Here is a 13,159-nt window from a genome sequence, read left to right as displayed (position 1 = left end):
AGCCATAGATTTAAGGATTTGAACATTGATTAAGACAGACTTCTTAGCCCACAGGTTTAACCACTACCTTATCCTGTTGAGTCATAAAATCTCTTGTGTAAAACAGCACTTTTCACTTCTTTCCAAGATTGACAGTTCTACTCCGGGTTGTACCAGAAAGAATTAAAAGAAGGAAAGTCAGTAATTATTCTAGGAAGTATTGGGGAATGAGGCAAAAAAAAAAAGTCAGTGTGGAAAAAAAGTACTGTATATGCGTGTGTATTTAACAACAGTAATAAAAAGAAAATCTATGAGCCTGAGCAGGTGACAGCAGAGACTCATTCTATTAATGCCCAGTCATTTGTCTTCTGAGGCTTGGCTGTACTTCATCAAGGTGAGTCTGAGGGCCACACTCCTATATCACATCTCACTTGTTTAAGAAAACAGTCTCCAAATCCCTCATCCCATCCATCTCCCCAGTCTTCTGTACTTTATAGGCAATGGGAAATCACAAATTTGTGTATGGGGTGGTATTTTTCTAATTTGTTTTGATTTGATTGATTTTTTTATGCAGTGAGTTGGCATGATGAAATATGTTAGGAAGACATTTTTGGAGGTTGAGTGGCAGACGGATTGAAGAAAATAAGGTTAGAGAGAATTGGATAGTTTAGTTCAATAATCTAGGAAGGAAATAAAAGGATAAACCCCATGATCTCTGAAAGATAGAGGAGATTAGAGTCTAACATACTGAATTATTTTAATAAAAAATGGTTTACAGACTTACCCATGGAAAGACTGTCAGCTGCTCTCATCTGCAAGTTTCAATTCTGCAAGCCAAGATAACAGAATCCTCAAGCAATGAGCTCTCCTGAATTTATATGTAACAATTAAGCTATATTACATGTTGTTGTTCTTGTTGTGACTTTTCTTAGATTCTGACCAATGCTTATGAGGGGAAAAGTCTCAAGATTTACAATCTCTTGAGTCGAATTGTGATGAGAAGTTAAACATATTTTGATGACATGTAATGTAGAAGTTTCAGACACACACAGAATGCAAATCATTTGAATATGGACATTTTTTGTTACTTTTCTTTCAGTTGCATGATTCATTTTAGTAATGGACTCATGAAATAAGTTCAGAGACTCCAACTCCAGATATTTGAGTATTTAAATCTAATTTCTGAAAAATTTAACCAAGTTTCAACTTCCTGTTACCCTTGTGAGTTGAAGGAAAAGGGGGAGGCCTGATGGGTCCTAGTGGTCTCTGGTATAGTGCAAATGACAGACAAGTGCTTATAAAAATGGTAGATATTCCAAAACTTTCGCTGAGGGAAGAAGGTTCTGGTGAGGGATGGAGGGTTTTGTTTTGTTTTGGTTTGGTTGTTTGTTTTTTAAATATGTATTTATTTATTTGAGAGAGAATGCATGCATGCATGATGGGGATGGGGCAAAGGGAGAGAATCTTCAAGCAAACTCCCCACTGAATGCAGAGCCCAACGCCAATGCGGGGCTCAGTCTCATTACCCATGAGATCGTGACCTGAGTGAGGGACGGTGTTTTTTAAGCAGTGTTGTATGGACTGAACACTTTAGAGCCCTATTAATGAATCTCTATATTATTTTAAGATTTGTTTATTTATTTACTTATTTACTTAAAATACTTATCAGTGGGAGTGCATGTACACAAGCAGGGGGAGTGGCAGGCAGAGGGAAAGTCAGGCTCCCCGCTGAGCAAGGAGCCTGATGTGGGGACTCGATCCCAGGACTCTGAAATCATGACCTGAGCCAAAGTGGATGCTTAATCAACTGAGCCAGCCAAGCATCCCTTTTCTTTCTTTCCTTTCTTTCTTTTTTCTTTTTTTTTTTTAAGATTTACTAATAAATCTCTTTAGATTCCAACATAGAGAAAGCATTGGCTTATAAACTTCCTTTGATAAGTATGCATATCATTGCAGGATATTTACAGTATACCTGTCTCTCATAATTGCAAAACTGAATATACGTATCACTGCTTGGCCTACAAGTTCTTCCATGAACCGTCCCTATTCTAGTTATCTCTCAGTAGTGACTATCTCAGCTGGCCTCAACACTGTTACCTTTGATGTGTTCTCCCACCCCAGGAATATTTTGTGTTAAAAATCATGTCTTTAATAAAACTGTAAAATGTAACATGGCAATTAAAGTGTTATAAATTAATGTTATAAATTAAGATGTTATAAAGGTAAATAATAATGTGAGAAAAAAGGTATAAAATCTTAGAAAGATCCCACATTCACAGCAAGGTGGACATGGGTTTAATTTGCAACAATGCCTTTATGGCCTTGAGAGCATTATATAGCTGTTGATCTCCTCATGTGTAAATATGAGGGGTTGAGGTGAAGGGGGGACAAAGAGATTAGATAATAAATTGTGAAAGGAGGACTGTTATTAAGCAGAGAATTTTAAGACAGTGAAAGAGCCAGCAGTATTAATAGCCACAAAGACACTGGGAGAAAGAATTGGGAAAGATGGGGCACCTGGGTGGCTCAGTGGGTTAAAGCCTCTGCCTTCGGCTCAGGTCATGATCCCAGGGTCCTGGGATCGAGCCCTGCATCGGGCTCTCTGCTCAGCGGGGAGCCTGCTTCCTCTCCGTCTCTCTCTGCCTGCCTCTCTGCCTACTTGTGATCTGTCAAATAAACAAATAAATAAAATCTTTAAAAAAAAAAGAATTGGGAAAGAGATTATCTGTTATTATTACATTTTTTAAAAAGCATCTGTATTTTAAGTTCACACATTTATTTTTTTTAAAGAATTTATTTATTTATTTGACAGAGAGAGATCACAAGTAGGCAGAGAAGCAGGACTCGATCGCAGGACCCTGAGATCCTGAACTGAGCCAAAGGCAGAGGCTTAACCCACTGAGCCACCCAGGCGCCCCACATTTATTTTTAAATTATAACCCCCCAAAAAGTTTTTATTTGCAATTTAACTATCACCTACCTTCACAAAGTATGGAACCAATACATTAACTGTGGTTAAATTTTCAAAACAAAGGTAAAGCAATACAATAAGTGACTTCAGGCTCACATGATACCACATAAAGGTCTTCTGCCATAGTATCTGTATTAGTTTTCAGTTACCAATTATCATGGAGTGAATGACTTTACAAGACACTAATTATCTCTCACTTTCCATGGGTCAGGAATCTGGCAAGTTTTAACTAGGTCCTGCTCACGGACTCACAAGAGCAAAATTAAGGAGTCGGCCAGTAGCCATCTCAAGCCTGTGTTTCATTGGATAAAGCTTTAAATATATCAACATCATTTTCCATACCTTGAAACTTCTATTTTTCTCATCCTTTCTTTAAAAAGACATATTTATTTATTAGAGAGAGAGTGTGTGGTCACGCCCCCATGCAAGTGGTGGGAGGAGCAGAGGGAGAGAATCTTTCAAGCAGATTCTCCTGCCCCACCCCAGAGTGCGGAGTCCAAAAGCAGGGCTCTGACTTACCACCCATGAGATCATGCCCTGAGTTGAAACCAAGAGTCAGACACTTAACTGACAGAACCACTCAGGAGCCTCTCTCGTCTTTTTTCCTCCCCTCCCCCCCAAAAAACCATTGTGTTAATTTTATTATTATTTTTATCTATAGCGTCAGAAGAGAAGCATTAGTCCTAAGTGATTTTGCATCCCTCCAAATCAGCACTCATGTCTCCATTTTCCTTTCTCTCCCCCTTCCCTCTTTCACTTCTGTGTGTGGGAATTACGTGACTGTTGATTCTGCCCCACGCCTCATGTGTAATGTCAGTGTCACTCATCATAATTGTTGGTGTGTACTCATTAACGACGCTAATACTAATATGAAAGAAAGTAGAAGAGGGAGAAAGGGGAGAATGTTTATTGTTAGAATTTATACTGAATATTTTTGTATATTTTCTCATAATAATTCTGTGAAGTAGCTCTGTTTTACAGCTGAAGAACTGAGGCCCAGAGATAAGTAACTTATTGAGTTATTTTATCAAGATCACCAATGAATAGACATTAGAGCTAAACCTCAAACCAAAGTCTATTTTACTCCCAAAGCTTTGTAACCATGTGTCTTTTTTTTTTTTTTTGTCTTCCTTAAGGACAATTAGTCTGGAATTTTTGGCAGTCTGGGTAATGTTGGCAACCAACGGGAGAGGGTTCCATGAAGAAACACCCCCTTTATGTTTTCACCAATGAATGTGCACTTTATCAGTGGCTACAAGGTTGATAAGATGCTTATTAAGGCATGATACCTGCAAGTTATAATTATATTGCTCTTACATCTGTTGCCTCTCTGAGAAACACTAAGAATTTTATGAAATTCATCTCATAAAATTTCTACAGTGCCTGTGAGGTACAGAAAAAAAAACAAATTTAAAGGTAGTGTTCATTAGAAGATCAAAGTATCAAAAAAAGTTCACATTATCTTTCAGCCGTGTAACATTTTCTTTAATGTTGAAGTTTAATAAGTTTTCATTGTTCAGATGATCAAAGCCTTGTCTGAAATCGTCGGCTATGCTTGCATTAATGAAAGAAAAAACTCCACTGCAAATCCTATAGTTTCTTCCTCATGAGAATGACCTCAAGTGAAGTACCACACAAAACAGGGTTTTGAGGTCAAATAGATTTAGGAAATTGCTGTATGTCCTTCTAAGAGATTTGTAATGTATTTGTGCATTATGAAGAAGCGGATTTCAAATGTGACTGTGCATTTGGATTGTTGAAATGTTGATTAAAAATGCAAAGCCCATAGTCACTGGACTGAACTACCACCCAGGAGTGTTATGTTTTAACAACCACCTTATGTAATTATGTGGACAAGTCATTTAAGACCAGAACTTCAGGAAATTGCATGCTAAAGGCGTTGAGAAGAACTACTTTAAATACAACTGTTTAATGTTTAAGTAAACTTTTCCCCCAAACGTGTAAGACCTACAAATGCCATTATTCTAAAATATATTTTGGGAAGGTTTATACTTTTCAGGATACTTTCTGCATTGATCATGTTTTTTGAGCTTGATTTCATATAATTATTTGTTAATTTCTCAAAGGCTAAATGCAACCATGATAAAAATGCAAACCAGTTGTATTATCACAACGGAAGTAGAATAACTATAACATTCTAAAGAAATTTTAGAGTCCAGATGTAATTCAAACCCACAGAACATAAAAACAAACGCATTTCTTAGTAGTGTACAAGATTCCTCTGTGCCTCTGCCTACAATTCTTTGGGATAAAGTAGCCAAGGTTTTGACTACTGATTTCTATTATTATAGCTGTTACCTTACTTTGCTACTATAATGTAGGCTTCTATAGAAAAAGGGACTCTGTGTAACCATTTTGGAGTCTCAATTAAACAAACTTAAATCTGATCATATAAAAAATCAGGTGTTTATTGAAATTCTGAAGGACTAAAATATTTTCATAACCCATGAATTTCATAGCCAATCATATTTTCATTATTGTTTATTCAGAGATTTCATATTGGCTCCTTGTTATCTGTTGGCCTCAAGCTGGAAGGTACAGCTGATAAATGTCACCACTATCTTCAAGGATCTTACAATATATTAAGCAGCTAGACATGCTTATACATATAAAAACATTGTTAAGTGATCCAGTTTTTATATGTATTGTACCTTTAGAGCAAGAAAGTATGACTGAGTGCATCTACTGGTGGAAATGACATTCTAGGGAAGGCATGACTAGCTGGTTGTCACGATGTCACAATGGAGAGAGCCTTTGAGGAAGGTGAGGTGGCTGGCATACATATAGGCATGGAATGGTAAAGGAATGTAGTGCGTGTTCCACTAAGAGCAATACAGTGCCAGAATAGGAAGCATATGAAAATAACTTTGCTCTAAAATCGGAATTGGACTAGGTTAAGTCTCCTGTAGAACCTCTTTAGTTGTCATTTACTTATGGAATTTATAAGATGTTCGGGTTTGAAGGCCATTTTGGTCTCCTCCTTGCTGTCAGATCCCAAGGAAACAAACAGACTTGTTCAAGTTCAGAGCTACCCAGTGGCTATGGACTCTTCGACTCCTGGGCTCTGTTGTACACATGGAAAGGATTAGAAGAAATCACCACCACCCCCCAAAAAGAAGCATATTCTTACAATTAACAGTTTTTAATAGTTACTTTGAAAATATGTTTAAAATAAAGAGGAAGAAGAGATGCCTGTTTAGCTCAGTCATTTAGGCGTCTGCCTTGGGCTCAGGTTATGACCCCGGAGTCCTGGAATCAAGCCCCGCATGGGACTCCCTGCTCAGCAGAGACCCTGCTTCTCTCCCTGCCCCTCACCCCACTCATGCTCTCTCACTCTCGCTCTCTTGCTCTCAAATAAATAAATAAAATCTTTTAAAAAAAAATAAAGAGGAAGAGAAAAAAGGGAGGAAGGAAGAATGAAAGACAGTATGGAAGGGGGGAAGAGAAGAGAAGCAGACAGGGAAGGAAGGAAGAAAGGGAGGGAGGGAGAGAAGGAGAGAGCATGGGAGAAAGGAAAGGAAGGGAAAGTCAATATTTTAACCTTGGTTAAAATGGGAACAAAGCCCAATTGGAATACACGGCCAGCAGTTCTTCTTCAAAACTGTTGAGGCTAATAAAGAAGATGAGAATTCCTAGTTAGTAAAATATAAGATCTTATTTTCCAAAATAGGATCTTTCTTAAGGTACCGAGGAGTTTTTGCTAGACAGATTGTTGACTAGACTGTTTAAATTGCTTCGGGGCTTGCGGTACTGATGTTCCTGCACGTTGACAGACCACCGACATAGCTAAGTCTTTGAGTCCAGATGTGTCACAGATACAATAGTTTTATAATTCTTTACTTCAGTTTAACTGCTTTTGCAAAGAAAGAGCTTTCCACTGGAACGGAATTTTGTTGTAGTAGCTGATTTTCATAAGCATCACTAAGATCCCCAAACCACCTGCGAGTGCGTGATCTCTCCTTGGGCTCCCATTCAGGATGTGATGAGTTTATTTTGTCTCTAGCCTGCCCTTTCAGCTTGCATCAAAGTAAAGGAAGTTTATCAGTGGGAAGAATTCAAGGGAATTTTTCCATCCCCTCCTTCATTTAATTTAACTACATTGATCTATTTTCATTTGCAGCTTTTACAAGAGGGCAGGACCTGCTCAACGAAGCACAAAGTCGTTCCCCTAATCAATGCTACCGCAGAGCCAGTGACTGCCCCAAAGGTATTTTATTTGTTTGTTTTGATTTTGTCAGGAAGAACTCGAATCCTTTGGGTCCAATGATTTTCTCTAGCTGAAGCAGGGATGTTGTATTAACTGATAGGAGATGCTTCCTTCACCTAGGGCCTCTGGACTTCCTGTGAGTATTGTGCCAGCCACTGAGTTTTTGGTTTGATCATCTGAGGTCCTCAGAAGAACAGGGTGAGGGAGGTACAGCCCCCAACACACACACACACACACACACACACACACACACGAACCAAAAATAAACAGATAACAAAAAGCATGCGTCTATTCTTTATGGAACAAAAAAAGATAAAAGGAGGGATTTGGGGAAACAGAGGACATAGCAAGAATTACAGATCCCCAACAAAAACAAACAACAAACACAATTCAGGAGCTTAATTCTGAACTTCCTTCTGTACTGTTCTATATTTGACCAAATATATTATATCATAGCAATTCTTAGGGATCATTTCACTTAACACAACATTTCTTAATGTTTGGGTTAGATTAATCAGAGTTGAATGGTTTAGCTAAAGTCTTCACAAAATAGTTTTTGAACTATCTTGCCATTTGTAAACAGTATTTTATGTACTTCCATGAAATAAAAGTATTAACAAATTTACATTTATTTTATTTTGGTCTAACATTCATTTTCTGTATTTTTGTTAACATATACAAATTTATATTACTTTTGTTAGGTTTTTAATTTTTACCTTAAACATATATTTATTTTAACTCTTCTAATTGTCTTTTCTGTGTTGTTTGACAGAAATTGCAAATGCCTCCTTGTACTGAATGTGAGGTGAAAAAAACCCCGGAAAAACAATTGACCAGCTTTGAAGGGAGGGCAACTAGAGAAGAAAAAATACTGTAAATATCAAGAAACTGTGTTAAAAACATCCACTTATGATTGTCTTCATACTCTTTTCAAACCACAGGCTTGATGGAAATACTAAGTTTTTAAAGCATGCAACTTTTTCACAATTTTCTGTAACTTTATATAAAGTAGTCTACAAATTTTCCAAGAGATTCCAGGCCAATTATGATCCTTAAGCAATAACCTAATTAAAATGGATATCCACAGTCATAAATAGTCATTGTCATCAGTAAATTGCCCAGCATAAATTGGTCGGTTCTGAATTCAAATGCAGTGAACAACGTTTAATCCTTCTAGTTCATTGGGTATCTAGTTCTTCTATGATCTAGTTTTGAAATCAACTGGAGGATGATAAAAATTTTGTGGATCCTTGGCATTCTTAGAATCCAAATTGCAACCATATCATAAAGATTCTGTCCCACATTGGCCAATGGGAGTCACTTTAAGGTTGGAATCTGTGTCAACCTGAATATATTGCTTATTTGAGGGTGTTTATTGCCATTCTTATTATTATTTTGAACCATGTCTAAATAAAGTCAAGGCAATTCTGTCAGATTTTTAGTCAGTTAACAGAATTCATTAAACATGTTTGGTATGATGTAGACAAAATATCTGGATGAATGACTGAATTTCTGACACAATGAACAAGATCTTTTTTGGCATTCTATAGACACATCCCTATGGTTGTCTGCTGGACATTACTCCAAGTTAGGAATTGAGTTCTTTGAAATGCTTGGCAAGATTTTGTGTGTGTGTGAAATTGGGTAGTGGAATGTGGGATGACAAGAGGGTTGCAAAACAGAAATATGCAAGCAGATAATACACATTTTAAAATGGGGAGTTGATGAAAGTAGAACAGCCATGTAGAACCAATAAGCCCAGATTTGTATATTTTGAAAACAAATGTATTACTAAAACAAGTTAACAGCTGTGATCATCGCTGAAGTTGGGTCTCTTCACAGGAATACCACTGATCAAATACATGCACTCTGAATAATCTAAAATGTAGCTCACAAGCAATAGGAATTGATACATGAATAATAGTCTGACTGATAGGATTGATAGCATCAAACTTAAAGACTCAAATTAATGCGTTAAATGATTCAGTTAGGTTGTCTGCACTGAATATATTCACTTCTACTGGCTAGATCCATTTTGCAAACACATAAAGCATATATAACAATTGGTTTTATAGAATGGATCTGCCAGGCCACAGTTAATATATTTGGAGCACTGTATCTTAGAAGATATTGTTGATTTAAGAAAGGAAGGGAGAGAAAAAGGAAGGGAAGGAAGGAAGGAAGGAGGAAGGAAAGAAGGGAGAGAGGGAGGGAGGAAGGGAAAATGGAAGGGAGGGAGGGAGGAAGGAAATCTGTAATTAATGGATGAGCTTAAATTCTGATATGTAATGGCACACCTTTGATCTCAGTGATGTAGTCCAAGAAATTTAGTGATTTGGAGGAATGTCAAACTATCATAAATAGTATAAGTATTATTGTGATATAACCATGTGGCAGTTATACTTGTGGAGTAATTCAGTGTCATTTATCAGTATTTTTTTTTTTTTTTAGATATCAGGCTATCCAAAAAAAAAAAGAGAGAGAATTTATTTTATAGATGGTCCTTAGAGGTTTCAGACAAAGTGACCACGATAGAAGAAAAAAAATCAAGGTCCAAATTTTCCTCTGATGACTCAGCTCTAATACTCTTTTAATTCTATGAGATGGAGTGTTGCTAGTTTCTGAGTTCTGTTCCTCATAATTTCCCCACTGTACCCAGAAACCCTAACCGTCTCCAATGATTATAGAAGGAAAGCTGCTAATTTATTTTAATTTAGGTTCACTTCCCCACACCCACCCCGTGCTCCAACTTCCCTCCATGGACCCTATGGAAAGTTAATCACCTTTTCACCTTAGCACATGTTTTGAGGCAACTTTGAAACTAATAAAAAGAGAATCGAGCTGATATTTTCTGAAATTTCTATAAGATGTTGAAAGATGAGAATTTGGCTTAATATTAATCAAATTTCAACAGTTTCACTTGTAAATTATTTTTCCCAAGCTCTGAATCTCTAGTATGTGACAATAATCATGTGTTTCTCTTAATTACTGGCATGATCAAGTGGGCTTTCCAGGAGTATAATGTATAGGTTTTTCTTTAATAATAGATAGCATTATGCATCCTTCAGAGTTGACTGTAGTTTACGTGTTGCATTATTTGTTTCAAAACAAAAAAAAATCGTAGCAGAAGTGCTTTATAAATACTTTCAAGAAATATTATGCAAGTTCCTTTTAATAGTCAAAGCACAGAATTCCTTTTTTTTTTAGTGTATTATGTGACTTTAATGAATGCATTTTATTTTTTTCAATTCTTTAATTGCTTTAAAATAGCATCCAAAAGGTTTAAAATGCTTTACTTTACTTACATGTGCGGTTTTGTCCATAAAAGAGATGCTGTCTCTTATTATTTCTTTTAATTAACAACTAGATAAATCGATGTTGTTTTTGAGGCGTTAACATTCATAGCCTAACTACCCTCACATGGAAGGAAATATTAACTGACATGTTAAATTCAGGTTGTGTAATTCTATTACGTGCCTGTAATGGTAGGCAGTAAAAGATTACTAAAGATTTGCAGAATATAAATTGACTCCTATTGAAAAACAAATATACTTTCCAATGGAATAAACTTGTTTTAATATAGGTACTAATGAAACTAACAAAAACATACTTCTCTAGTTATTTTAAAATATTAATCTATGCTATATAACCATTCTAAGTTAGGAGTTCATTTTGGACTTTGTTTTTCCTTTTCTACGCATTACATTATATGTAAATTGGATGAGTGCCTAAAATGTATAAGGCCTGAATGCTAACTGTATCCAATGCCAACATGTTCAGAAGAAAAGTGACTCATTCAGTAACTCATCTAGATGTGGTTTTCTGTGTGATCTTAAAAACTCTGAATACTGAATATACTAGATGACTAACTTTTTTTTTAATCATTCCTTAAGCATATGTTTAGCATTATAATGCTATCTCAGACACAGTTCTGTTTCATAAAATATACTGGATTACAAGTTTAAGAGAGGTGAGAAGCAGACATTTACTGTTTTAGATTACAGTGCGGAGAACTGGATTAAAACAGTATCTGTTGAACTTTGCTCTAATGGAATCTTATTCTTATAGCTCAGGTACTGTAAGTAGCATTAATGGCCGCAGAGGCTGAAATGATTACTGATACCATAGAGTGAGGTGAGCTGGGCAGACCTAGAGAGTTATGAAAACATAGACTTGTTTATGTAGGGGATGTTTTCTTAGTCACGTGTACAGTCTTAGATTCCCCCAAACTATCTGTTGGATTATGTTACATATATCAATGGTCAATGGTAAAGAATAAAAGTTACTGAAAGATGGCCTATTTTTCCTCAATAAAGATTTGTTACCAAGACTACCATGTATATCCTTCTACATCAACTAGTTGAAAAAGCAAATATTAACATTAAAAATAGTACTTGGGGCACCTGGGTGGCTCAGTGGGTTGAGCCTCTGCCTTTGGCTCAGGTCATGATCTCAGGGTCCTGGGATCGAGTCCCGCATCAGGCTTTCTGCTCAGCGGAGAGCCTGCTTCCTCCTCTCTCTCTCTCTGCCTGCCTCTCTGCCTACTTGTGATCTCTCTCTGTCAAATAAATAAATAAAATCTTTAAAAAAAAAAAAAAAATAGTACTTGCTTCTGTGTATCCAGAGGTAAGGACTTTTTTGAAATGTCACCCTGGGAGTGTCTTCAACCTCTCCTGCCCATGTCTCAGAAATCTTTCATTTTATTTAGGGTGGGATTTTTTTTTTTTCGTTTTGTTATAATAGATGTTGTAGATTTTTATATCTTTTGTTTGCAAATGAGTTTCAGGTGCGCAGAACTAGCTACCTCCTCAAAGGTGCTGAAATACTTGTTGAGTGAATTCATTCAGAACCTGAAGCAGCAAGGGAAGAAAAAAGGAAGCAGAAGCCAGCCTGTTCTAGTGTGGTAGCAGGGAATCATAAGACGTCGTCTTTTTTTTTTAAAGATTTTTTTTAAGATTTTATTTATTTATTTATTTGACAGACAGAGATCACAGGTAGACAGAGAGGCAGAGAGAGAGAGGAGGAAGCAGGCTCCCCGCTGAACAGAGAGCCAGATGCGGATGCAGGGCTCTATCCCAGAACCCTGGGATCATGACCTGAGCCGAAGGCAGAGGCTTTAACCCGCTGAGCCACCCAGGCACCCCAAGACATCGTCTTTTAGGAAGAGAACATACACAAAAACATTTTTGTTCTGGTTTTTTGTTTTGTTTTGTTTCTAAGCTATTTTTCCTTGCCTCCCTACGCCGCCCCCCCACCCCCGACCCCGAGAGATAGAGCCACGGGCCTGTGGCTGTGACTTGAAGCAGAAGAGATGTGGCATTTCTGGATGAATTTGGAAATGCTGCTCAACGTCTCATACACAATTCACACGGCATGTGTGTGTCCTTAGTGGGAATCAACCTTGGACGTTCGCCTGGATCTACACAGTCTGCTTGATGTCATTTAGTATTTAAGTTTCTAACCTCTTAGGCCTTAAACTGTTGGACTTCAGAGATTCTCCTGTGCACCCTGCCCCATTCTGCAGTTGTAGCTGCTCTCCTGGTCCTTCAGCGGACTCAGCTCCCACGGCTGCTGAGCAGGCGACTGCACGGCTAGAGGGTGGGGGTCCGGGCTCCACAAACCCTCACCTTCAGCTAGAGTGTCTGTTCTTTCATACAATTGATTTGTTGGGCTTACACACCCTTCGTATACCTTTTTTTGCCATATTTATCAATTTTATTTGGTATGTGTATGAAGTTCATACTTAAAATTTTTTAAAATTGATATCAATGTATTATTTGTTTCAGGGGTACAGGTCTGTGATTCATCAGTCTTACACAATTCACAGCACTCACCATAGCACATACCTTCCCTAATGTCCATCCCCCAGCCACCCCATCGCTCCCACCCCCGCCCCCCTCCACCAGCCCTCAGTTTGTTTCCTGAGATTAAGAATCTCTTATGGTTTGTCTCCCTCTCTGGTTTCATCTTGTTTCATAATT

At 37.4% G+C, this 13,159-nt stretch overlaps 1 protein-coding gene across 1 annotated transcript in view; it reads left to right on the top strand.

Moving 5' to 3' along the window:
- Positions 1 to 8,055, top strand: part of LUZP2 (leucine zipper protein 2) — a gene marked incomplete at both ends in the record, with an annotated part of 463,107 nt that extends 455,052 nt beyond the window's left edge. Inside the window, 2 exons of the mRNA XM_080817604.1 lie at positions 7,092 to 7,178; positions 7,951 to 8,055. Of these exons, the coding sequence (XP_080673730.1) occupies positions 7,092 to 7,178; positions 7,951 to 8,055 (192 nt within the window). The remainder of the gene's footprint in view (positions 1 to 7,091; positions 7,179 to 7,950) is intronic.
- Between the last annotated feature and the right edge of the window lie 5,104 nt (positions 8,056 to 13,159).

Source organism: Martes martes (genome assembly GCF_963455335.1).
Source record: "Martes martes genome assembly, chromosome: 10".
NCBI classification, from domain to species: domain Eukaryota; kingdom Metazoa; phylum Chordata; class Mammalia; order Carnivora; family Mustelidae; genus Martes; species Martes martes.
This window is presented reverse-complemented; position numbering and strand designations above follow the sequence as displayed.